General features: G+C 35.3%; 4 protein-coding genes across 8 annotated transcripts; 1 reads left to right on the top strand and 3 right to left on the bottom strand.

The window, feature by feature from the left end:
- Nucleotides 1-1,465: 1,465 nt before the first annotated feature.
- On the top strand, nt 1,466-12,044 carry LOC112800095 (protein ENHANCED DISEASE RESISTANCE 2-like). 2 transcript variants are annotated; one of them, XM_072196227.1, is made up of 22 exons: nt 1,517-2,134; nt 2,465-2,539; nt 3,119-3,251; nt 3,609-3,662; nt 3,824-3,889; nt 4,159-4,262; nt 4,801-4,868; nt 4,945-5,061; nt 5,169-5,209; nt 5,302-5,402; nt 7,155-7,250; nt 7,595-7,659; nt 7,870-7,941; nt 8,511-8,666; nt 8,895-9,121; nt 9,224-9,263; nt 9,377-9,633; nt 9,869-9,913; nt 10,000-10,140; nt 10,603-10,698; nt 10,836-10,937; nt 11,485-12,044. In XM_072196227.1, the coding sequence occupies exons 4-22, from the start codon at nt 3,609-3,611 to the stop codon at nt 11,590-11,592; spliced, it is 1,956 nt and encodes a 651-aa protein (XP_072052328.1). In that variant the 5' UTR covers nt 1,517-2,134; nt 2,465-2,539; nt 3,119-3,251; the 3' UTR covers nt 11,593-12,044. The 2 variants fall into 2 exon arrangements, with proteins under 2 accessions (XP_025697963.1, XP_072052328.1); XM_025842178.3 differs by lacking the exon at nt 3,119-3,251 and having other exon boundaries at nt 1,466-2,134.
- Nucleotides 12,045-12,748: 704 nt separating this feature from the next.
- On the bottom strand, nt 12,749-14,629 carry LOC112800096 (UDP-glycosyltransferase 73C11-like). Its single transcript, XM_025842180.2, has one exon. The coding sequence runs from the start codon at nt 14,385-14,387 to the stop codon at nt 12,885-12,887; it is 1,503 nt and encodes a 500-aa protein (XP_025697965.1). The 5' UTR covers nt 14,388-14,629; the 3' UTR covers nt 12,749-12,884.
- Nucleotides 14,630-16,357: 1,728 nt separating this feature from the next.
- Nucleotides 16,358-20,695, bottom strand: LOC112800092 (disease resistance protein RGA2-like). The gene is made up of 2 exons (XM_025842176.3): nt 17,029-20,695; nt 16,358-16,629 (listed from the first exon to the last, which is right to left on the bottom strand). Exons 1-2 carry the CDS (start codon nt 20,471-20,473, stop codon nt 16,622-16,624), a joined length of 3,453 nt encoding a protein of 1,150 aa, XP_025697961.1. The 5' UTR covers nt 20,474-20,695; the 3' UTR covers nt 16,358-16,621.
- A 932-nt stretch (nt 20,696-21,627) lies between these two features.
- Nucleotides 21,628-24,455, bottom strand: LOC112800093 (protein LPA3-like). 4 transcript variants are annotated; one of them, XR_003201315.3, is made up of 10 exons: nt 24,295-24,455; nt 24,009-24,188; nt 23,722-23,769; nt 23,565-23,604; nt 23,354-23,454; nt 22,879-23,071; nt 22,591-22,805; nt 22,366-22,514; nt 22,024-22,164; nt 21,628-21,894 (listed from the first exon to the last, which is right to left on the bottom strand). XR_003201315.3 is itself a non-coding variant. In XM_025842177.3 (10 exons), exons 1-9 carry the CDS (start codon nt 24,361-24,363, stop codon nt 22,026-22,028), a joined length of 987 nt encoding a protein of 328 aa, XP_025697962.1. In that variant the 5' UTR covers nt 24,364-24,455; the 3' UTR covers nt 21,628-21,894; nt 22,024-22,025. The 4 variants fall into 4 exon arrangements, 2 of the variants coding, with proteins under 2 accessions (XP_025697962.1, XP_072052327.1); XR_011861790.1 differs by having other exon boundaries at nt 22,366-22,457; nt 22,707-22,805; XM_025842177.3 differs by having other exon boundaries at nt 22,366-22,483; nt 22,707-22,805.
- Nucleotides 24,456-25,747: the final 1,292 nt, after the last annotated feature.

The raw sequence follows: 25,747 nt of genomic DNA, 5'->3' as shown, positions 1-25,747 counted from the left end.
AACTAATGCCGACGAGGTAGATTATGAGCTGATCCCATTCATTCAAAACTACACGGCCCAAACCCAACATGTCAACTTCGATAAGGTTCGTTAGCTCATGTGCCTGACCCAATTCAGCATTGCTCTAGGCTCTAGCTTTGACCTGAAAAAAAATTCAAAAAAAGAAAGACATAGAAAAATACAATTTGTCTTTATTATTGATTTATACAGAAATCTAATTAATTAAATTTAAATTATTATAAATATTTATTTCCGTACGATTTTTTTATTTTAAATATTTAATTTGAAACTATTAAAAAATGATGTATTTATCTATTTTGATCCAATGGGATAAATGAGATACTATTTTAACTTAGGATTATGATATGCTGTAGGATTTTTTTTTCTTCGAAAAGGCATACATATGGTTGTAGTGATAATTTATTTATTTTTATATGAGTAATTTTTTTTTGGTTTCTTACGGTATTCTCCAACTCGACAAGCTAAGGACTAATCTGTTGCGATACTGAACTCTATTTAAGAGTTTGTCGCTGTCTAATGAATTGCTGCATACACAAGACGGAATTTAAACTCCCAACACTTGTTTAAGCGGATTATTGAGACAAACCTAAGTTAATTTATATGAGTAATTTATTTGCGTGAATATGTACGTATTTACGTTGCTAATCAACTCTCTCAAAACTTTCTTAAACCCATTTAGTTAAAAGAAACTCCCATTTGTTCCCCTACAATGAAACACAAATTGATGACAAAACATGCATTATAACATTATTATATTATTTATATTAATAATAATGTAAATTGAATATTGTTTAAAATGAATAATGTCATGCTTCGCTGTCCACATTCTACATTGAAGTGCATATATTAATTCCAAATTCCCAACACCCTTCACATACACAGCCTAATTTAGTGGCCGTATGCATATTCACAATGACGCTAAAACCCAATACAAACAAATATATAATCATCCACGTCTAAGGTCAAATCCGTCATCTCAAAAGTACAAAATCACGTGGGACCCAAATTCTCCTTTTTGATCACGTACTCCTCCAGAAAAAACTTCAAATACCATTTATTTATGAATTTAATGATATTTTATTTAATAAATATTTGAAATTTATAATAACCATAGACATAAACTAAAACTCTAAAAAAAAAATAAAAAGATTAAATTTATGTTGCTACAAAAGCTTATAAATTAGTATAAATAAAAAATTCAAGTAATTCTTACTCATATTGCGTTGAAATTTCTTCAATATAAAGTTGAATTCAACTGGAAAGTTGAAATCATTTTATTTTAATGTTGTTATTTTGAATGGCACACAAAAAGGAAAAAAAATAAAAAATAAAAAATAAAAGGAAAATATTTATGAGTACGCCAGCTCCATTCAAAAACGGGCGAAGGAGAAGTGTCACGGCGCCAACTCGCACCTAACCACACGGCCCAATAGAATTGTAACACGTGTCCACCATTCTCTTGTCACACCGTATTCTAACTTACGTGGGATCTCTCGCTTGTGCTCCGTAGAATCTTTCCCTCAAAAAATTTCCCAATACTCTCTTTCTCTCTCTGCACCGTCTCTGCTCCGATACGTCGTCGTTTCCGCGCTCCCATTCACCACCTCCGATCCCGGATAATCGGAGCCGGAGAAGGAGGAACAAGAACCTTCCAGAACAACTCCAACTACTGTAACCTGTTCACCTCTTAGCGCCAATGCTGAATTCGAATTTCTTCGAGTCGTAATTACTAAGCTCTCTCTCGCGATTCCGAAACTGCGACTTCTGAATCGCCGGTACCGCGATCCTCCGTCTCCGGCGCCGGAGATGACTCGCCACGTCACTTAGCTCGCCGACGATCTCGCCGAAGCAGAGATTCTCGCTCACTCCAGCTTTCGGCTCAACTTAGAATTACTTCGAATATTTTTACACTTATATATTAGTCTGAATTTCGTCTTCGTTTTCGTGTTCGGCGTTGTTGGTGTATAAAACGATGTCGTCGAAGGTGGTGTACGAAGGGTGGATGGTTCGTTACGGCCGAAGAAAGATCGGACGATCGTTCATCCATATGAGGTACTTTGTGCTCGAGTCGCGCCTCCTCGCTTATTACAAGAGGAAACCGCAGGATAATCAGGTGATTTCACAGTTTTAACTGAGTTTGATTTTGATTTTTTTTGTTTGTGCAAAAACAATGATAATTTTTTTGAGCTAGGAGTTTCGGTTAGTTTATCTCTCTGATTAAAATTCGCAGAATTTACTTTATAGAAAACTTTATTCTCTGTTCTGTGGAGGATAAGGGGTGGACATTTCAATACTTGCTTTTCGACATTTATTTTTGGTTTGTTTAGTTCTTTGTGCTTTCTGAATATTTTTTTTTCGGTGGCTTTTGCTCCTTTATGGGAGAAGGCGTGCTGGTTAAAAAGCTTGGGAACTTGAAACTGTTTGTTTATATTGGTTTTGTTAGGTTCCTATTAAGACACTGCTAATTGATGGCAACTGTAGAGTGGAGGATAGAGGTTTGAAGACCCATCATGGACATGTGAGTTTTGGAATTTTATATTTATGATAGTACTCCTATTATTGTAATATATAATATACAATATACAATATAATAATAACAACTGTAATATAGTTAGCCAACATATAACAAATGTTAATGGTAATCTTAATTGCCATGAACTGTGCTTCCTGAGTATTAAAAAGATTGGTTGTATATAAGTTTAATGCTGCTGGGAAATGGAATTTGCAAAATGGTAACTAGTGAATTGGATAGCGAGGTGATGTGCTGGACTTATTTATGATCTGTTATGCGTGCAAATATAGCTCATAAAATACCAAATGGCATGTAAAACAAAGAAAAGTGAAAGGATCCTCTGGCAAAATTTTCTGAGTAATTGTAAGTGTACATAATTTGGAGTTGAATGTGTAGGACTGTTGGTTGCTGTTTAAACATCCACGCATTCACCTTTAGAATCCATCCAAAGATGCCAAAGAAGTGCCTAAATATTAGTAGCATACTTGCGACAGGCTTGTCTTGTCTGTCCCTTTTCCAGCTATAACCTTTGGACCTAATTGAAGTAGTTCTCCATGTTTTACATGCATAAACAATATTCACCAGACAAATACCCAAAGCCTACTTCAAATGTATCTGGTAGCTGGACAGTCCAAATGTAACTGTGCAGTTACCTTTGAAATTGGAGAAACTCATAAGGAACAAAAAGACGGGCATATGCAGCTGGAAGATATTATTTGTATGAATTTCTTAATCCTCTTTAGCATTATTATTCTGATTAAGATCAAAGTCTTCAGGATTAGTATTATTTTATATTCTTTGTTTGGATGCAGTGAGCTGCATGTTTCATCAATATAATGTGCTATCTACCAACTTTTACAGTTCATGAGTGCCCATTTAGTGTCATAAGAGGTTTATGTGTTTACTTGTTTGTCCATTTCATTCAATGACCAGATTATCCATATATTGGGCAGTAAATTGTTTTAGTGAACAACTTCAGAAGACGTAATTATATATAATCATTTGACCATTAGATCATATGATGGGTTATTGTAGTCCTGTTTGTCCATATTTATTTATTGATATGTTTGTGCAGATGGTTTATGTTTTGTCAGTTTACAACAAGAAAGAAAAGTACCATCGAATTACGGTGAGTGGGTTTTTACTCACATTTATATAACTGGCATTTATGTATTCCATAATTACGATGGAATATTTCAGTATGCCACCTTATATTCTTTATTATTTTCGTTTTAATAGTTTCGCTCCCTTTGTGCGTGTAAATATTGTGTTGGCTGGTTGTTGTTGCAGATGGCAGCATTTAACATCCAAGAAGCACTTATCTGGAAGGAAAAGATCGAGTATGTCATTGATCAGGTCTGTTTCATTACATTGTAGTAAATTTGGAAAATTATTTGTATTTCTAAAATCTAAATTTCTGGTTTGTTTTCGTGTCTTCCTGATCTATGTTGACTCGTAACATAGGAAGCATTTCTTGATACATGACTGAAGTGATACATTGTATTCTTAAATCTGTAAATTTGTCATAGTTGGTTGTGTCGTTCCTGTTGTGTATGTAAGTTGACACTTCGACCAGAACATACTTTACTGAGTTGTAAGTCTATGCTATTGAACTTCCAATGCAGCATCAAGGAGCACAACCATCAAATGGTAATAAGTATATTTCTTTTGAATACAAATCTGGGATGGACAATGGGAAGACAGCTTCTTCTTCAGATCGAGAAAGCCAGTAAGTATTTTGTGCTCTGCCTTCTATACTTAATTGTTTTTGAAAAATGGCAACATTAAAGTTTAGCTTCCTTTTTGTGCCATTGTTTCCTAATGTTGTGATCATTTGCACTATCTGTCTAAGCTCATTTCAATGTCCATTCTTTGGTGATGTTATTCAATAATTCAATGAGACATTACATATGCCACATTTAATAACTCTCTCTCAGGATAGAAATACGAAGACATTGGGAAACATAAAAATCAATTTGGAGTAGGAGATAGATACAAAATCTTACATCATGTCTTTATTCTGGGATAAAATCTGACTAATTTTCTCTCCACCGAAAAACCTTCTATCTTGTGTTTGGCTTTTGACTCACTATTATTTTTGTTGAGACACATATTAAAGACAAAAAAAGAAAAATGACTTGTTTGCTGACACTTTTTCTTGCACTTATGAACCAATAGCTTTACTATAGTTAGTTATGTGTTCCCAGTGTTATTTGGAATAACCTCCTGTGTATTCAAAATATGCAATATATTCTTTTACTTAACAGGTTCAGTGCTCCAGAGGATGAAGATGAGCCTCATCCAAATTTGTTAAGGAGGACAACTATTGGAAATGGTTTGCTTTTTGTCCCTTCAGCTGATGAACTTGAGTTACTCCTGCTTCTATATTTAAACCTCTTCTTTTTGAGCAGGTCCTCCAGAATCAATATTTGACTGGACAAGGGAAATAGACTCTGATTTGTCAAATCAGAATGTCAACAACCAAGCCTTCTCAAGAAAGCATTGGCGTCTTTTACAATGCCAAAACGGTTTGCTACTTTAACTTAGATGATACAGCTATTTAATGCCTTGGTGACATTAAATAGAAGTTATGCAATAATATTTTTAGTGCTCATCATTCTTCTGAAATTGGCAGGACTTCGCATTTTTGAAGAACTTCTTGAAGTTGATTACCTTGTATGTTATTTCCTGTCTTTATCTCTGTGGTGTACCTTTACCTTTTAGTGTTTTAGGAAACATAATCATCCTAACTTTTCTTCTTTATGCAGCCAAGGAGCTGTAGCAGAGCTATGAAGGCAGTAGGTGTAGTAGAGGCCACTTGTGAAGAAATTTTTGAGCTTGTCATGAGCATGGATGGGACGCGGTTTGAGTAGGTGTCATGCATAGTTAGCACAAATTTTTCTTTATTCTTATTAAAACAATGTGGCGTGCACGCGCACACTAATAATATACTGTAGAAAATAACCCATACTGTATTAGAGCCTAACAATGCTAACTTCCTTTTTATTCCCCTATATCACACACAACTATGTGCCTTTATTTGTGGCTGTTGACATGTATTGTTTGACAGGTTGGGGGGGGGGGGTGATATGATGGAAAGGAGAGGGCCTTTAGGATTGACAATACAAATTGTCATTTCATCTAATGCAACATTTTTAGTTTCTACAAGTTACCTTATCCTGGACAGTGTTGTGCCAAGCACCAGAAAGCATGTCTGAGATTCTGAGGCAAGGCTCCAGATAAGTCAACAAGTCCTGGCACCTTAGTAGTTGAGAGATCCATTATCACTTGCACTAGGAACTCTTCTAGTGGCCTATTAATAACAAAAAAGTATCTCTAGAAACACATGCATCTAACTTAGTGACTTCAATTCTGAAAGGGGAATAATATTTTCCTTTATTAAGAACTAGGAGCAAATTGGGCATTCTTGGAGCTCGCATCACATTCAGCTGCTTCTATATTTATGCACAACTGGGAATATCGGATACTTTTGTTCAGGTGATTAGTGAAGTGATGATAACAAAAAGATGAGCATATAATATTAGGAAGAAATTGTTTGGGTGAAGTATGGAGCAACGCATATCGTGAAGTTGATTGAAACTTCTGTAAAATGCTTTGTTCATGTGAGGAGGAGAGCTGGCAAGCCTGCAGAGGCCCTAGAGGCCTAGACCCTAGTGTAAAAAAATGGATCAAATTGACGATGTCCTATTAAAAATTACCCTAATCTAAAGGAAGGAATTTATTGAATGTTTTTGATGGCCCTGATACTTCCATTTGGTTCTTATGAGGCCGATGTCTTGTGGCTTAGGGCTTCATGTCGTTATGGCTGGCAGACTGTAAATCTTTGAAGATCGTCACCATTATTGATGCTATTCTGTGCAATGTGTGAGAGGTGCAATTTTGTTGGATCTTTCATTTCAAAGGCCAGAAAATGATTAGTTTGTTGAATATCGTGTATGTACTAGCCACTAGGCTATACTGTGCTAAAGAATATGAAAGCATAAATTGAACTGTGGAAGAAATTAAGCTAGCAGGATGCTAGACATCACACTTTTCTTTCAGGATATTGTTCTGGTACCAACTAGGGGTGTGGGTATACTATGCCATAGTATATGAAAGCATAAATTGAACTCTCAGAGAAATTAAGCTAACAGGATCCTAGACATCACACTTTTCTTTCAGGATATTGTTCTGGTACCAACTAAGGGTGTGGTTTGTTTTTCTGTCGGTGGAAAAGTATTTATTGTATGAAAAGAGAAAAGATAAAAAGAAAAGTGATATGTAGGATGATGAATACCTAAATATTTAGGTGGCCGACGAGCTAGAATCTTACCATTTGGGTTTGCTATCTGTGTAGTTTTCCATGAAAAGCAGTAATAATGGTTATCGTATAATCTATATGCTTGTTTTTGGATTAAACTGGACATAATTGCATGTTATATGCTTAATCTTTTAGTTAATCTCATTGAAGTAATGTTTAATATTATGGCTTAGTAATCTCCAAGGCCTGAAGTTTTACTAGATTCCAGTGGATTTTCTCTTTGGACCTTGTGCTGGATATTCAACATCCCAATGCTCAGTTGTGAAATTTTAATTGCCTCATTATTTTGCATGCCTGCAGATGGGATTGCAGCTTTCAACATGGTAGTTTAGTTGAGGAGGTTGATGGGCACACAGCAATTCTTTATCACCGACTTCAGCTGGACTGGTTCCCAATGTAAAAATTTCTTCTTCATGATAATTTGTGGTTTGTACTGAAGTAAAATTGGTCAATTGTTTTTTGCATACAGGAATACAAATATCATTACAGGAAGTCCAATTTACATGCTTGATAAACTGTTCTGTTTCAATTTTATTGACATTTATTTATAAACCTAAGTTCAGGTCTCTCATCAATATTTGGGTGGTTCTTTTTTTGTTTTGTGGTGTCTATCTGGATTGTTCTTTCTTCTTTGTATCTGTGAGAATATGATTTAGTACTTTATGAACAATAAAAAAAATGGTTGCATTTGAAGTTAGTAACTGTACTACAAACCCTGTTTGTTGTGTTTATCATGGCAGGTTTGTGTGGCCCCGTGATCTTTGTTATGTACGTTACTGGCGACGAAATGATGATGGAAGTTATGGTAGGCAATTTGGATCTTATTAGGAATTCCAAGCACGCTAAAGTATGGTTTTGGTTGACTAAACAAACACAAAATTAAAGTAAATAGTTTTGTTATACTTGGAGCTCAAAACGTTGCTTTAAGCAATTAGCTATTAAATCATTTAAATGCTCCTTAACTAGTGGCTTACAGTACTCATTTCGAGTTTCAATTAATGTTTTTTTCTTGTAGTTGTTTTATTTCGCTCTAGGGAGCATGAGAACTGTGGTCCACAACCAGGATGTGTTCGTGCACATATTGAGAGTAAGATTCAACTCTTTCTTCCATTGTTCAGTTGGACTGATCCACACTATCAAGGGTGTATCAATGCCCGCAATTTGTTATGAATAGGACTGTGCATATGGTCTGTCCATGGTTTTCTTTGTTCTTTATTCTTCTTTTAAATGTTGGTGCCTCTTTTGACTTGTGTGTCATAGGCTGCTCAGATGCAATCTTGCGTATATTTTTCATTTATTTTGATTTTTTTAACCTTATTGCACTTTCTATTCTCTGCCTTTTCCCTTTCCCTCATGTAACAATATTTATTTTCCAATGAAAAAATTAAGAAAGGAATTTATTTTCTGATGGAAATAACTTCAGAGTCAGAAGCAAGCATTTTTAATTATTATCAAACTCATGCTTCCTCTCGTGAATCCTAAAACCAGTGGTATTATGTTGGGGAATCTATCAATTGCTTTTACAGATATCACTAATTATTAATTCTTTTTGAATTGAAAAGATAATTTTGATTCAATTGCGTGATGCATCTCATCTAAAATCACAGATGAAAAAGCATGCCATTTTTAACTTTAGGTCTAAACTGATTTCTGCAGGTGGTGGATTTAATATTTCCCCCTTAAAACCTCGCAATGGGAGGCCCAGGACCCAAGTACAGCATCTTATGCAGATTGATCTGAAGGGATGGGGTGTGGGCTATGTATCATCTTTTCAGCAGCATTGTCTCCGTCAAATGTTAAACAGTGTAGCTGGTAAGTTGCCTTGTAGGTGGTTTGTATTTATCATAGAATGGTAAATGTTTTGTTTCTGTCACCATTATTTTATTTCTATTTTTTATATGCTCTCCTTTTAGGTAATCTTTTGGTAATAGTAGGTTGCATTGGGGAAGTTGTTCAATTTTAAGTCTCTTTATTTTGTTGGCAATTCTGTGAGCAATTAGTTCTAAAATGCTCCACAATGCTGCCAATTTCCCCTTCCAGGGTTGCGTGAATGGTTTGCCCAAACAGATGAAAGAAATGCCCTCCCACGAATCCCTGTAATGGTAAATATGTCCTCGGCATCAGTTTCTTCCAAGAAGAGTCAGAAACCAAATGAAGCTCATCCCAATTCTCTTGATCAAGTTAATGCTGCAGTTAGAAATTCTGCCTTGATGGATGAATATTCTGATGAAGATGAAGATTTTCAAATCGCAGAATCTGAGCAAGAGGTTAGGCTTGCATTCTAACATCTACACATTTGGCATTTGGTTCACAACTTCTAATGTCCTTTTCCGCCATCCCCCCCCCCCCCCCCCCTTTTAATTCTTCAGGCTTACCCAGGCGGTCTTGAGAATGATATCAAAAGAACAGGTGACTGCTTCCTATGCATCATTTCTTTAGATAATATTATAGTCATAAGGATAATTTTGTGCACTTAGTGGACCCTGGATAAAATCTAATCATAATGCTTTCTGGAACTGAAGTCTTGGAAGAAGAACCAGCAGATGAAATTGACTTGTCTTCATTTTCGGGTAACTTGCGTCGTGATGATCGGGATAATGCTCGTGATTGCTGGAAAATTTCTGATGGAAATAACTTTAGAGTCAGAAGCAAGCATTTTTGCTTTGACAAGTCCAAGGTTCCCGCCGGAAAACATCTGCTGGATCTTGTTGCTGTTGATTGGTTCAAGGACTCAAAAAGGATGGACCATGTAGCTAAGCGTCAGGGTTGTGCAGCACAAGTGAGTATTAATAACACACTGTTTGAATTTTGTTTACATGACAATTTATATGTAGGTTTGTCATTTTATCCTGATGTGAAAAAATAATCTACAGACCTATTCTATGATCTCTGTGTCGTTGCATGTATGAAAAATGTACTTGTATAAATTTTGCAAACAATTTATTTTGTTATAATACTTGTTTATTGTTATCCTTTGGTGACTTCGCTGACAAAGGTTTTTTTGGTTCATGTAGGTTGCATCAGAAAAAGGGTTTTTCTCCATTATCTTTAATCTTCAAGTGGGTTTCCTTGCTTCATATGTTTCTACTCTACGATTTAATAATTTGGAGTTTTTCAGTAAATTAATGATCACGTTTGGTTGTAGGTGCCTGGATCAACACACTATAGTATGGTATTCTATTTTGTGACAAAAGAATTAGTTCCTGGATCCCTCTTGCAACGCTTTGTTGATGGTGACGATGAATTCCGAAATAGCAGGTTGAAGCTCATTCCATCAGTCCCCAAGGTATATATAATTTTGTCATCATTACAAATTGGGCAATTTTCACTGCCTCAGCAATTCTTTTTCTATTATTTTTTTGTTGGTAATTTTTCATCCTTATATAATTGTTGTTCATTATCTCCCGTCCCCGTGTCCATCTAGCAGCAGTCTTGTGTAATAATCTCTTTATATGGACACGTTATAACATTTATATATAATACTAAAGAATATTAGAGGGCCATCAGAATTTATTGTTTTTGGCCATCAATTAGCCATTAATGATTAAAAGTGTGGGCTAAAGCATGTTGTTGGATTACTAAACTAAAGAAATTGGGTTGATAGCTAAAAGTGATGGCAAAAAACAATCAATTTTGATGGCTCTCTAGCATTTCTCTAACACTGTTATGTTTCTCTTCCTTTCTCTCTTCTATTTGCTATTATTACTATTCTTCTGCTAAAAATTCTGTCCCAACTAAAAAATTGCAGGGCTCGTGGATTGTGCGCCAGAGTGTTGGTAGTACTCCTTGTCTACTGGGAAAGGCAGTTGATTGCAACTATATTCGTGGTGCTAAGTATTTAGAAGTAAAACTTCACCCAATTTCTTGATATAGTGTTTTCTGTTCTATGTTGCAGGAGGTGGCCTAATTTCTAGTAATAAATGATCTATATACCCTTACTTGTCTGCCATAATTGTTTAATAAATTATTTTCCATCTGTAGATTGATGTTGATATTGGTTCTTCCACTGTTGCTAATGGAGTTTTGGGGCTGGTTGTTGGTGTGATTACAACGTTGGTGGTTGATATGGCTTTCCTTGTGCAGGTATGTTTCCCTATGTTGTAAAAAGTTATAGCAAGTGAACTAACCTATTTTCTTGTTGCATTCAGTGTAAACCTTTCATGTTCATGTTGCACAAGATTAATCATGACTTTGATGTTACATATACGGTTAAATCTTGACCATAGTATAACGACTGGACTTGAGTAATTAATCTAACATTATGTAGACTCGCCAATTAATAACAGACGTGCCCCCTTCACCATTTTTCTTTTAATTTTTCAATTTCATGTGGCTTCATCCTTAAAGGCTGGCGGTTGTAAATAGTTCCTCAAGTTCAGCAATATTATTGTTTAGTTTCTTACAATTTTTCCTGTCATCTTTTTCGGTAGCCCAGTTACATATTATGCATGAGATTTTTTGCCTAGTCTAGTAGTCTTTCGTCTGAATCAGTGCTTAACCATAGCAGTAATTTTGACGGTGAATTTGTTGACTCTTTTTTTTGGGTTAAATTAGAGAGGTTTTTGACTGTTCACTTACAACTTTTACCATTATACCAAATAGGAGTGACAAAATTGTTGTTTATTGTCAGGCAAATACCCCTGATGAGTTGCCGGAGAGGCTTATTGGAGCTGTTCGTATCTCTCATCTAGAACTCAAATCTGCCATTGTTCCAAAACTTGATCCGGATCCATCATAACTGACCAAGTCGTCTCTGTTGTTCCTTCATACAAAAAAAAAAAGGATCATTTGTCTGCAATCTGCTCGAATACCATTTTTTTATAAACTGGGATGTAGGTTAAATTCTTTTTTCCCTTATCTGTTAGGGTATTAATTCTTAAAAGGAAATTTCTCTTTGGTGGTTCAAAAGAGAGAGAGAAAAAAGGGGTTTTGGGGGGTGTTGTTTTTTTGGGGGGGGGGGGGGGGGGGGTGTTGTCAAGCTCATAGGATCTGTAATTTCTCAACGCATTGTTATTTAGGGGTATTTTATCAGCTTCAGGTATAAACTATGAACATATATAGTAGTCGTAAACTTGTGTTTCTGCCCACCTTGAAGAAAGATGGAAATGACCATCTTTGTACAAGAGTAAATCATCAGCTTCATCCATTTATTTGTATTTTGTATTATAATAGGAATTTTCTTTGCCGAAATCGCTCGTTCCCTTTTTGTTTTATTTGTTGTTACTATTATTTATATTTTTTTTTCTGAGAAATATCCTGTTACTGTATTTTACATGTTCTATCATTGGAGTTTCTCCTTTCCAACCTTATAGGACCCTAAGGTCGCAATTGTGAGAGTTAAGGCCAAAGTGGTCTTGAAGATTGGTAGTGGTGGTACGTAGTCTTTGATATTCTAATTGCACCCGTTATGTCCCTATGATTAGTAAAAGTGCACTATATTTGTCTTTATCAATATTTGATGAAGAAAAGGCCAAAGGACTAACATAATATAATTTTACCAATTTTAGAGATTTAATTAGTACAATTAAAATCTTTGCAACGACTGTAACTTCAAATGTTCAAATATTATACTTATTTTTTCTTTGGATGTGCTTGGCCAGGAAAATGTGGCGTGTGAAGAGAATTGAAAAATAGCATTTTAATGACAAATATTAGGTGATTAATATTTTTTATTTTTTTTATATTTGTATTAATATTAATTATTTTTTATTTATATTAAAAATATTGGTTTTGTATTTACTACTTTTTATTTTTGTTTACAGAATATATATTTTTTAAAATCTTTTGAACGTAACAAAATCACTTGTGATACTGTTCCGTGAACGGAAATAAGAGCAAGATTGTAGCTGTCACCGCTAAGTGAAAATTCGCGTTCCTCTTTGTACAACTCAAAATACGTAAGTCACCCAAAAATATATATATATAAATATACAATACGTATATGGACTAAAAAGCCCGCGAGAGTTTAGCATCTATTTAGGGTCTGAACAATGTAGCAGAACCACACTTTGAGCTAACAGATAAACAATCCTAGACCCATGTCTTATTGACATAATCCTTAAAAGCATCCAAAGCAGTCACTGAGCTCCTGGGAAACCCTTGCTGAAACTGTGCACCAAGATTCTCAGCCCTCTTCTGCATTTCCTTATCACCCGTCAACTTCTCTATTCCCTTGATCACATCATCCTTCTTCAATGTTCTTCCCAAATCATCAGAGACCATATACCCCACCTTAAGGTGGGCCACAACCAACTTGGCGTTATGGTATTGGTCACCCCTAAAAGGCCACGCCAATATGGGCACCCCAAGCCCCAATGCCTCCACGGTTGAGTTCCAACCACAATGCGATAGGAACCCTCCAGTTGAAGGGTGACTCAGTATCAAAAGCTGTGGTGCCCACCCACGTATTATCAAACCTCTATCTCCAACTCTCTCATCCAACCCCTCAGCTGAGTACCCTTCATCATCTTCTGGATTAGACAAACCGGGCCTCAAGCCCAACATAGCACGTGGAGGGACCGATTTTCCAGAACCAGGTCGGAGCACCAATATAAATGGTTGACCTGATGACTCCAGTGCTTCACTAAGCTGAACGTACTCCTCCACCGTAGGACCCACCTCAGTCCCAAAAGAAACATAAAGCACCGATCCACGTGGCTTCGAATCTAACCACTGGAGAACACCATCCTCAGTAACACTAGATTTCCGGTCCGACCGGAATTCCCGGTCTCGCAGAACTAAACCGGCCGAGTTCCAATACTGCTCCGGCAGAAGCGGCCCGACTCCCCATACCGGTTTTCCGGTCTGGTTCGCCATGTAGTCCATAAATGGACGCTCCATTTCTTGGCACGTGTTGAACATCAACGCCGTTGCTTCTCTTGTCTCCTCCATCCACATGGGTTCCTCACCGGGCTCAGGTGGACCCATCCTTCGAAACCCCCGTCCGCCGGGAGGAGGCGGGAAATTGTCTCCTAAGCCAGGCGGTGGCAGTGGCGGCCTCCGCTCCTCTCGAGGCCGTCGTTTGAGGTCTGTATCAGTTAGCGCAACCGAATAAGGCATCCCCGGGAGAATCCGGGTCTCTCCGGGTTTCAATTCGATAGGGTACGCCTTCCACTTGGCATGCTCCATGGCGGAGGCGATGGCTCCGGAGGTGAAGAACGCAACCGTTGGAATCCCGTGTTTCACTAAGAGATCGCCGAACCACCTCGTCATCATGACGTCCACAACTACACATGCGGGTCGGGTCGGATTCGAAGGCGAAAGAAGGAGCTTCTCGAGGCCACTACTTAGGTGGCCGTGAGCATGATGAGGTGGATGGATCCTTGGCTCCGGATTTGAGGCCGGCTCCGGCGAAATCTCGGCGACTCGGATGAGTGGGTGTTGGCGGAGTGAAGAGGGAACAGAGGAGGCTACGTTGGAGGTGATGACTAAGGTGACTTGGAAGTTTCTAGAAGCCAAGTGTTTGCAGAGCTCCATGCATGGGAAGAGATGGCCTTGGCCGAAGAATGGCAGCACCCATATTTCTTTCGTCATTGTTATCTGAAAGGTAATCAACGTGTTTGTTTAAATGCTTAAGTGAGAATTGAAGACAAATTATGCAACTGTCTTGTGTGGTTTTTATATATTCATTGCTAGGAAACTTGACTTGGTGGTGAAGAAAAGAAAGAGTTGAGTGGTCACATAAGAAGTTTCTTGCTTTATTTGACTATTTGTTAGCTATTAGTATCACTCAATTTTGTCAATTTTATTTGGATCGAGGATTTTTTTTTTAAAGTGAAAAAAATTAATAAAATTAGAAAATAAGAGTCTAATTATCGTTAAATTAAAATAATAAAATTCATACATATAAAAATAATAAATTTAATGATAATCCGTTAATTTATTATTTTATCACTTTTTAATAGTGTGTATGTGAATGATTTGATAGGTGTTAATGTTTTCGCTTTTTTATGCGCGTGTTTTTGACTTTCGTCACACTTTGGTTTTGGGGATGTCGGTTAGCACTTTGAACCGTTATACAAAGTGGATATTTGTACAAAATATTTCTAGAATCTTATGTGTTTAAGGAACTATTTCGGTGCATGGCCCATGGCATAGTAAAGAAAAGTGAAGCCGGATTGATTGAGTGCACACAAGCATGCATAATTTGATGAGAGCCGTGAGAGGCCTTGCTTTCTTGTTGAACAAGGTTAATTAACTAAATGATCTATCATCACTGATGACGTCACCATAAATTCGCTGACAAGGACATCAGCGGAAACAATAAGGAATGAAAAGCCAAGTTTTAGTCATCATCATTTACCACCATAATATACAGTGTAATTTTACCTTCTTGACATAATATTTAGGGATGCATTGATTTATAATTTACATTCTAACATATTAAAAAGGTCAAATATGATAAGAGCAAGTATTTAGTTAAATTAGCCTTTATCTTATTTTTGATATTGTATTTGTGTGACATAACAGTGGATTATTATGACAGGGTAATACAACTTTGCTGCCACTCTCTACACAAGGAACTACCCATAGCAGAAACTACATCAAGATGCAGCTGGTGATTTGATCAACTCAAATATATAGTGACTTCCCCAACAGGTAGGCGGCATAATCATTCTAGATTTTTGAAGTTCATATATAAGTAGTAGACTGCAAAAATAAACCACACAATCCTGCATAAACTTCATATATTCAATTATAGCAAATCAGATTTTACATTCTTAAAAGCACCACTATCATTGTTTAGATCAATTTTATGCGGTAATTGCTTAGTTATGCCTAGATACGTAATGCCATGTCAAATTGATCAACAATGAAAATGCTGATTTTTCTTACAAATATTTACATTTTTCTTTCCCGAATTACAAATTAAAAATGATTTTCGTTCGTCCTCGTCGTCGTTTTAACTGAACTGTTGAATGCGGTTAAGCTCTAATTAGAAAAGAAAGGTCTTATTTTATTTTTTATTTATCAACAGCTTTATCTAACTCTCCCTCCAGAATCAGAGGAAATTATTTTCAATGTGTGTTCCAATTTCCAACACAAAAGGAAATGATTCCATTAATGGTATAAAAAAGTATTAATTTGTAATATTAAGATAATATTAATTATTTTTTTCTAATAACACCCTTAATATAAACATGCTAATTAAATAAGTATTAATTACATATGTTCATTTGTTTAAGAATTATTTTGTCCATTCATACCATATAATTTAAGAACCCACGGAATAGAGTTTTGCACTACACAACACACTAGACATAAACCAGGGTAATCTCAGATTAAGTCCCAATCATACATTGTTTCCTTCTCAAATCAATTTATATGTCAAGAAAATGTGCAATTCTCAAACTCTTTAGAAACACTTAATATAAGAGACGTCAACTTGGAGCAATTAACAGTAGATAAATATTTGTACGTCATTTTTTGTATTCTCACTTTAGACTCATCACGTTATTATCAATGGAGAATTTCAACATCACCTCATTTTCCATCAGTTATACTTAATGAAAACTATAATTTAAATTTATGTGAAATATTGGTAGTATAACATTTATAGTTACAAACATCCAACACAAAATGCATAGTTTGCTTACTGGTTTGGAGGAGCAAACCTATCATAAAATTGTAATTGCTTAAAAAAAATCATAGTAAGAATTCTGATCAAAACACATAGCCATCAATAGGAGCAACATAGAAGTTCTAAGCCATGCTTTCACCTTCCTAAGCCAAGTTTACATTTCTTCAAATCGCCACACTTCAGTCCATCAGATTCCTAAGTATGTATATCAGAAAAATGGAGAGCTTAAGTTATATCATAAATCAAACATCAACACAATAATGCAATATATTTATGTATAGAAAATAAATATTTGATGCCAGATTAATTCCTAAAAATAAAAAGTTACCACCCGTGTAAGATTCATAGACAACTTTGTACTTTTCCTATTTCAGCGAGTGAAGTGTGAATTATGTAGCATCCGAGTTTTATCTCAGAAAGTAATGAATATTTTGAATTGATTAATAAAAAAATAATATTTTGGATTCTTAAGAATGAACATGCTTTTGCTTGTAATGCTTGTAGGATCAAGCTCAATTTAGAAGGGCATGTGCTTTTATTTTATTCTGCAACTACAAAAATGGTGGAGCAAAGTAACTTAAGTACTGAATTTACCTTCCCAATTAGAGAAAGTCAGATCTGGGTAACTCGCTGCTATAGTGGGAATCACCCAACAATTTTCTCCAAGATCAACATTTGGAATGTGCTTAATCCATTTCCAATCCTTCCCTGTTTCCTTCTCGAATTGTTTCTGTATGCTAGGACAATGTACAACTGTCAAACTGTTTAGACCATTGAACCATCCAACGCTTATTGGAAGAGACTTCAACTTGGGGCAACAGGCTATGTATAGTGACTGAAGAGTCATGGTACTACCCCAACAATAAGGTAAACATTCTAGATTTTTGAGCTCATGAAGAGTTATTGATTGCAACATGGGGGGCATGTGTTGTAAATCTTCTGCTAATGCTACCATTTGTGGACAGAAGGAAATGATTAGATCCTTGAGGGAACTAAGACTTTGAAAACCTGTGGATAAGCCTTTGAATTTATCACATTTGAAAATTTTTAGTTTTTGGAGCGACTGTAACCCAGTTAACACTTGATCTGTTAATGACTCCAAGTTGTGGCATCCAATTATATGCAACTCTTGAAGGGCAGCGTTGTTAGCTAGTTCAAGTGGAAGTACTTCCATTTTGCTCTGGTGATGAATATGGAGTTGTCTGAGGCGACATAGACCTTGAAGGGTCCCCTTTGGAAACGAAGCCAACTCTTGATCATCATGAATTTCAAGGATTTCGAGACAACTGAGACTATGAATTGAATCCATCTGAACTTGGTTGGGGCTCCTTGTTGTAGAAGGGCATTGAGATAATAAGATCTCTCTAGAGAATAAATCATGACCAGATCTCCTCCGTCCTTTTGCTATACATAATTTTCTAACAGATGGAAGGGCAGGGAATGTCAATCTTGGACATGCAATAACATTCATTTTGGAAAGACCTGGGAACATGTCACCTCCTTCCTCTTTTGATAACCCTTCCAAGTTTGGCATGCAACACAATTCCAAACACATTAGAGACTGGAATCCTCTGGCTACTCCCCCATCATAAGATTCATCATCAACATATCTCAAATTATGCATACAACATATTGCAAGTATTTTTAGAGATGGTAATCTCCCCAGTAGGGGGAGTTGTTGACTATACCAGCAATCCACAAGTTTTATGGAACACAAATTCTTCAAGTGAGGATTGCCCATCCATTGTGGGAAATACATACCTTGGTATCCTCCCACCCCTAAATCTATGAGCTTTGGATGAGGTTCCAGGGCTTCGAGAATCTGATCAACATTTTGCAGCAACTTAGATTGCTCATTTCTTCCCCATGACAATTTCAACACGTCTAGCTGCTTACCCATTAAATTGGCTTCCTTGGCATCTGCTGCATTTGTTACTCTTTCCAGGTTCTTAATGTGGAGTTCCCCTCTGAGGCATAATTGTGCTAATTCATCTAACCTTAGCCCTTTCTTCTTACCTACTATGTAAATATTCAAGGTTCTCAAAGAATTCAACTGGCCAATCTCATTAGGCATGTAAACCAACGACCTGCACCCCCTTAAGTAGAGATGTCGAAGAGCTTTTAGGTATTTCAGATGGCGGGGCAACCGCCGGAGGCTTTGACAATAACTGAGATTCAAAACCTGCAAATTGCATAGGCTACTTGTGGACTCCGGAAGTGTTTGAATTGAAGTCCCTCTAAGATTTAGATACCTTAGATGGTTGAAGGGAGTAATTAGTGGTAAATGCAACATATTTAATACATTTGCATACCCCAAATCAAATGCTCGCAAAGATTCAAGTGGTCCCAATATCTTCGTTGAAGCCAAAGCACAATTTGTCTGTCGGAAGTGAAATGTCCTTAAGGATCTAAATGTGCAAGCAGAAATGATTTGGTTCCGAGCACATGGCCCCATCGTGAGATGGCGAATTCTTTTTGGATGTTCAATGGGCATCTCATCATTTACAATGCAACACAAATCACCCATAACATATTGGGCGAGGTCATGAAGTAGATCATGTATTTTGAAGCCCCTAACTTTGCCAAGATCATCTTTTTCAATGTCTTGAAAAAATGATGCCCAGCATAGTTCACTAATTATCTCCTCAGCTACATCTTCAACTGCCATTGTTCCTTCAGATGAGACGAAGCCATTTGCCATCCAGAGATGAACAAGTTCATCCTTTTCAATCTCAGCATCTTTAGGGAAAATAGCACAAAAAGAAAAACACTGCCTTGATTTTAATGGCAAGTTCAAGTAGCTTAATCTCAGAGCAGGTAAGATAGAGTTTTCATCTTGTGGCAAATTCCAAATCTCATTGTCCTTGACATATAGCCATTCTCTCTCTTCTCTTTTAAACCTCAGAAGGCCTCCAAGAGATTTTGCTGCAAGAGGTAGCCCTTTACACTTTTTCACAATCTCTTTCCCTATGGCAACAAGCTCCACGTTTTCCCCTTCATCTAATCCGAAAGCCCGTTGTTTGAACAATGACCAACAATCTTCATCCGACAGAAAAGACAAGTCATGAGGAGGAAGCGTACCCATAATAGATGCAACCTTTGTGAGACGAGTAGTAACAAGAACTGAAGACCCCACCTTTGAACCACATGCAACAAGTGAATTCTTCAATCTGTCCCACTTCTCTTGATCTTCACTCCAGATGTCGTCCAGAACAAGTAAATATCGTTTGCCTTGAAGTGCCTGTTGAAGTTTCTTCTGAAGTGGATCTATATCCAAATTGCCGCTAACACTCACTGAAGCCGAATCCAAAATAGCCTTGATCATTCTCTTGAGACTGAAGTCCTCAGAGACACAAACCCAAATCTTCAAGTCAAAATGCATGGTTATCCTGTCATCATTGAAGACCAGCTGAGCAAGTGTTGTTTTTCCGAGACCACCAAGACCAACTATAGTATGCACCGCGGCACGCTCAGTATCACAAGTCTGAATCAAAGCTTGCACAACACGTTCCTTATCTTCCTCTCTTCCATAGATTTCAGGTTGAGTGATAACAGAGGAGGTTTGGCGCCACTCCATCAACTCAGCTTTCTTGTCAGTGGTTGCAATTCTCTCACACAGATGAAACATCTTCCTCTCTTCAGCAATGTTTTGTAATGTCTCCCTCATCCTTTTCATCTTATTAGCCATTCTTCTACGAAACATGGCATTTTTCAGACCGAAAGAAGAATGGCAAGAAGCGTGTATCTTGTTAAACCAGCCACCCTTTTGTTGCTGATTCTGATTTTGAAGATCATGTGTGGAGAACTCGTCAAGGATGTCATCCAACAGCAGAGCAGCATCTTGCACCTTGCGCAGCCAGTCTTTGATTGCCAAATCAGTAAACTGCTTCATCTCAGCATCAGCAAGAACAGCGCGGATGGCAGTGAAAGTGCTAGAAAGTTTCTTCAGTTCTTCATCCACGCCAATGATTGATCCAAGTTCCTTTTGAAAGAGAGAGCTCAAGTTCTCCAGCAAAACAGTGACAACAGCCTCAGCCATGATTGCAAAATTTGAAGGTGCAATGCTAGAATACTCAGAGATTGGAGTTTGTTGTGTTGTTTGCAAAGTAAACAGTGAAGCTCTTGATCATAATCACATAAACCTTATCTTTTTTCCTAGAGTTTCCAAGTCAATGAAGTCTTTCTCACAATCAACGGGGGAAATTAGAATCTAAGACTTTGTGTCCAAGACGACCCACCCTTCTTTCTACGCGTTTGGAATAAAACCATCTTCATTGTTTTGATTTCACAGTTATACCAAAATGTTATGTAATTTCAAATTAGTAATAGAATCCTCTAGTTTACACTTTTTTTCTTACATCTTTTATGAATTATATTATCAATTCAAAGCCATTTTGGCTTGGTAAAAGGTAATCTTTTCAAAGTCATTGGTATTTTTTCTTGTCAAAAAAAAAAAAAAGAACCGACTCGTTTAACCAATCAGTTCAGGTGGTTTTTACTTGTTACATAAAAGTTATTTGTGCACTAAACAACACAAACAGACAAATAAATAAAGTTTTATCTCAGATTACTTTTCAAACTAACTTGCTAGCTATGGGTGTGTTTGGATTTGCGTTGGAGAAGAGAGAAGCGCGTTTGAACTTCTTGAACGCTTCATCTTTGTGTTTGGCAAAGTTTTTATCCTCTAAACGCAGGAGTGATTTCTATGTTAAACCCACGTTTACCAGAAGCTATAAATTCTAGCTTTTCCGTTTAGCTTTTCACGTTGGATTAAAAATTATGTTGTATGTACCAATTATGTTCTTCATTATTTATATGTTTGTTTTTTTTATAATATTTTTTCTAATACTCTCTTATGCATATTATTGTTTTTTATAAAATTTCTGTTTTTTTTTATTTATATGAGTTTTTTTATTGTTATTGTTATTTCTTTTTTACATGGAATATTTGTTTACTTTGTATTATGATTCTATTAATCCTATTAGAGTACTAAAGAATATTGAAAATACTAAAAAAATATTAAAATTTATTTAAATATTTAAAATAAAATTATAAAATAACATAAAATAATTATTTAAATTCATGTCATTTTCTGTAATTTTTCACCTAAAAGTGATTTTGAATAATGTAATCCAAACAATATTTAGTTTACTACAATCCATTTTGAATAAAAATTGCCAAACATAAACCACGTTAACACTAACTCACTTTTGATCAAAATCAATTTTACAAAATCAATTTTATACAAACCTCAGTTTGCAAACTGTAATCCAAACACAAACTAAGACCGCTTATTATTTGCTAAGGAAAAAACGCCATTTCTTTGAGCCACAACTATTACAATGATTTCAGCAACCCCTTGTTGCTGATCAGTCCTTAATAAAGACACTTGATGCATTCTGCTAATACAAAATGTGTCTTCTGAAGCTTCATAAATTTGCTTTTCATTAGTCTTACTCCCTTGAAAAACAAAGAAACAAAAAAAAAAAAAACAAAAATTTTAATTGCCAATGTTACTTCTTGTCTATACAAATAACATAGTGAGTCCACTAAGTTATATGGCACAAGGACACCACCATAATTGCTTACCATTACAACTTGTAAAAATTTGAGGAAGTTGGAAGAATTTCAAGGGCAACTTCCTTTAGTGATGGCATAGTATCTTGCTGATGCACACAAATAGATTTATTACCCACATACCTCAGGACCTTCCAGGGCCCAGGATAGCACCTATGGCAATTGAAATAAACACACAAAACATAAGTGCCACATGCAATTATTAAGCTAACCAAGTCTTCCATCAACATAAATTCTATTTAATCTTCAAGCAAAACATTGAAAATTTTCCAGATTGCCATAATATTAGCCATGAAATATTTCACTCCTAAGCATGACCTTCAATTCCAACATAAAGTTAATTTTGAAGCAAACCTGAAAAGTGTTCCTCCGTTGCGGCCCTTGAAATTATGAATGTAATACACGGTTTCCATCATCGGCAGCAAGGTCTTGGTGAGTGCAGCAAGCTTTGGGTAGAAGAATGGTGGATAATCTTGATTTGTTCAAGGATAACTATATTATGGCTAATGACAGAAGGACTATGAGACATTTTAGCGTTAAAAAACTTGATAAAATCTTTGATTTTCTACATTGTGGTACCTTCTTTTCTGATTGCCATCAAACAATGATTTTGCAAAAATAGAAATAAAAGCTGGATAGGAGCAGGTACATCAAGCTCAAATATAAAATCACTGCTCAATTTTTGCAAAAGATACACCCAGATCTTATCCGATCGATTTCTCCATTGAAAATAATGAGTTTCCGTTCAGTGTTCAAGACTGCATCTCTGTACAATTCTTCCACAACAAGCATTTCTGAAATACAATGGAACAGTAGTCAAGAAACTTCTATTGCTTATATAACAATACCAAAGAAGTTAGGATCTACCATTGACATTAAAGTAAGGATAGGCTACCAAGAAGAGTTCATCTCCTTCCTTCACTCTGTCAGACATTTTTACTTTTTCAACAAAACCGAAATCTTCGAAAAATGAAGGCTTTGTCAGATAGTCTAACTTAAAAGAAGCTCCACCAAAGACTGATTTTCTAGCAAAGTCCACTTCACTAGCCTCTGGAAAAAACTGATATTTACAGGGTTATGCATAGCTGCAAGTGATGAAATTGAATCTTGACGACGAAAACACTGGCATAACAACCTCTACTGAACAAGATAAACATTTGAATGAGATAGCATTCGAGACAATAACAAGTTAATTACATGAGGAAAAAAGGAAACAATATATAAATGAGAAAGTGAAAGCATTTTGTAAAAAGTCGTAGAACAAGACACTTGAAGCTAACTGCAAAAAGTTGTATGTGTTGAAATAAAACATAAGAATGATGCTCTAAATCAAGAAGATTACTATTCTTGTTCGAGTTGCTTTCTCTGCACTGACGAAGCGATCGCAAAATTCACGAATCAATTGCATGCTCTCAGTCATCTCAATTCCACCTTCACCATCACCTGATGTCATAATGGAGGGAAAGAAATCAAATTAAAACACAGTCCAAACCAAGAATCCACAAATGATGGGGGGGGGGGGGGGGGAATTAGGAAACTGGAACATGAAGAACCTGGTACGGACGCAAGTCCTGCTGTCGGAAACTCAATCTCCTGTATAAGATTGCTGTTCATTACAGTCTCTAATAATAGCTCCTCACTTTGGTGTGTGTAACTTTCATTCTTGACTAACGAATGCTAATAGAAAAATCACTATCACATATGACTCACCATTAACTGTTTGTTATCCTTCATGGCCAATTCCACTGCAACTCTAGCCTGTTGGTTGAGCCATTAACAAAAAGACACAAATTTTTATTTAGTACTCCATTAGTATTCCCCCCCCCCCCCCCTTCTTTTCTGGGGGTTAAGTAAATTTGATATACACTGTAAGCTGCAAAAATTGGGCACAATAAATGCATACCACCACTACATTAATCCATCAACATTAAATATTAATGTTACAATTAACCAAAAGAAAAGGAAATTGATGCAGAAGGGTGAATGATGACACTTACTTGTTCCAGAAGCTCAGGGTAATCAGAAGGGAAAGGCACATCAGTGCCAATAGAGGAAGAGCCATCTCCTGAAACAGAACAAGTAGCTAATCTTCGATTTCTGGGTGCCATTGAAGAAGTAAATCCTCCAATTCTGATAAACCCACCATATTTTGGGGAAAAAGATTCCAACTTCACAACCTAGAGTCTCAGACATGCAATCAAGTAAGATGATGATTTAATCAAATTGAGTAGCTATTATTAATTTATTATATAATGTGTGATTAACTTGAAAACAGTTTCTTACAGTTGGAATTGGAAGGGAAGTTGTTGAAATTAGAGAATAAGAGAGAATAATAGAAGTGGATAAAACCATTTTGAAGGTGCACCTCTCAACTCATGCAAGAGAAAACCGCCAATAATATAGTTAGAAAGAAAAACCCGGAAAAAAAAAAAGTTAATCTGTTGAATGCTTGAATAATATTATTATATTAACAATCGCTGATAAGAGTTAAGCTGTAATTATTACAAAAATCTTTGCGTTAGTGGTTAAATTGAGACAAAAAATAAATTGTGCTGATTTTTTTATTTGTTTAAATATTTATAAAAACATAATGACATGCTCTTATTTTTAACAAATTCATATAAAAATGCATTAAAAAAATGTATGCCTAAGATGACATTTAGAAAAATATGTGAATTAAATGGACTAATTGGTTTAATCCGTTTATATTTTTCATTTTTTAAATTTTGTAACAACTTTTTTAATAATATAACCAAATATCTCAAACTTTATTTCAAATATCTCATGTTTTAGCTCAATAAACTATTAAAAAGATAACAAAAATTGGATATGTTAGTCCAATTTTTTTTTTAGTTTTTAATTAGAAAAAAATTATTATGACAAAAAAATTAGCAAGTAGACATGTTGACCCGTTTAGCCTTATTAATTTTCTATTTTAGATATTTATAAATACTTAATATATAACTAACTTAGATCATTTAACCTATAAATTAAACTTAACTGAACAGACCTAAATAGAACAAATTAGTTCATTTGACACTATTTAAAAGACTTTTATTTTAGCTTCTGTTGTTAATTTAATCTATTAATTTTATGCTACCTGCAAGCAAAAATGTTATGCGGCAAGATATTTAGCATTATTTAAAAATTTTGCTAGATTTAAAACAAAAAAAATTGATAAAATACTAAAATAAAAATTAGAGATACTAATAATACAGACTAAAATGGAGATTATTTAAATTATTATATTTAAATCCAAAAAATTAATAAATACTAAAATAAAAAATATATATTTTATAGAATTAGACATTTATGTAAGCCAATAAGATAAAATAAAATACATCATTAAACTAAATACCAATCAATATTACATAAAAATTTTAAAATCAGAAACGTTATATGCATGTCCTTATGCATATATCATATAAATCGAATTGGTTAAATTATAGTATTAAATCGAATTAATATAATTTGAATTAGTAGAAACAATATAAATAAAAATTAATCTATTTTATTAATCAAACTAATTAAAATACTATATTTATATTCTATTATTTTAATAATTTTTTAAATTATATATTTTATAAATATAGTTGATTATTTTATAATATATAACTATTTGTAACTTCTGACTCTGAATAAATATATAATAGATAAATAAAATAAATAATTTTAATTTACATTGTTTTCTACTAATTTGAACGATTTATAACATTTTTTCTACATTTTTCTTATG

Source organism: Arachis hypogaea, chromosome 5 (genome assembly GCF_003086295.3).
Source record: "Arachis hypogaea cultivar Tifrunner chromosome 5, arahy.Tifrunner.gnm2.J5K5, whole genome shotgun sequence".
Classification (NCBI taxonomy): Eukaryota; Viridiplantae; Streptophyta; class Magnoliopsida; order Fabales; family Fabaceae; genus Arachis; species Arachis hypogaea.
The sequence above is the reverse complement of the archived record's forward strand: the minus strand, read 5'-3'. Positions and strand labels throughout refer to the sequence as shown.

Excerpts from the sequence above, each read along its gene's own strand:
- LOC112800095 (XM_025842178.3), top strand. The coding sequence starts at position 1,994 with ATGTCGTCGAAGGTGGTGTACGAAGGGTGGATGGTTCGTTACGGCCGA. Across the intron at positions 3,663-3,823 it reads AAAAGTACCATCGAATTACG|ATGGCAGCATTTAACATCCA; the intron begins GTGAGTGGGTTT and ends TTGTTGTTGCAG. Across the intron at positions 7,251-7,594 it reads CAGCTGGACTGGTTCCCAAT|GTTTGTGTGGCCCCGTGATC; the intron begins GTAAAAATTTCT and ends TTATCATGGCAG.
- LOC112800096 (XM_025842180.2), bottom strand. The coding sequence starts at position 14,387 with ATGACGAAAGAAATATGGGTGCTGCCATTCTTCGGCCAAGGCCATCTC.
- LOC112800092 (XM_025842176.3), bottom strand. The coding sequence starts at position 20,473 with ATGGCTGAGGCTGTTGTCACTGTTTTGCTGGAGAACTTGAGCTCTCTC.
- LOC112800093 (XM_025842177.3), bottom strand. The coding sequence starts at position 24,363 with ATGGTTTTATCCACTTCTATTATTCTCTCTTATTCTCTAATTTCAACA. Across the intron at positions 23,455-23,564 it reads AGGACTTGCGTCCGTACCAG|GTGATGGTGAAGGTGGAATT; the intron begins GTTCTTCATGTT and ends TTATGACATCAG. Across the intron at positions 22,484-22,706 it reads CGATCGGATAAGATCTGGGT|ATTATCCACCATTCTTCTAC; the intron begins GTATCTTTTGCA and ends GAACAAATCAAG.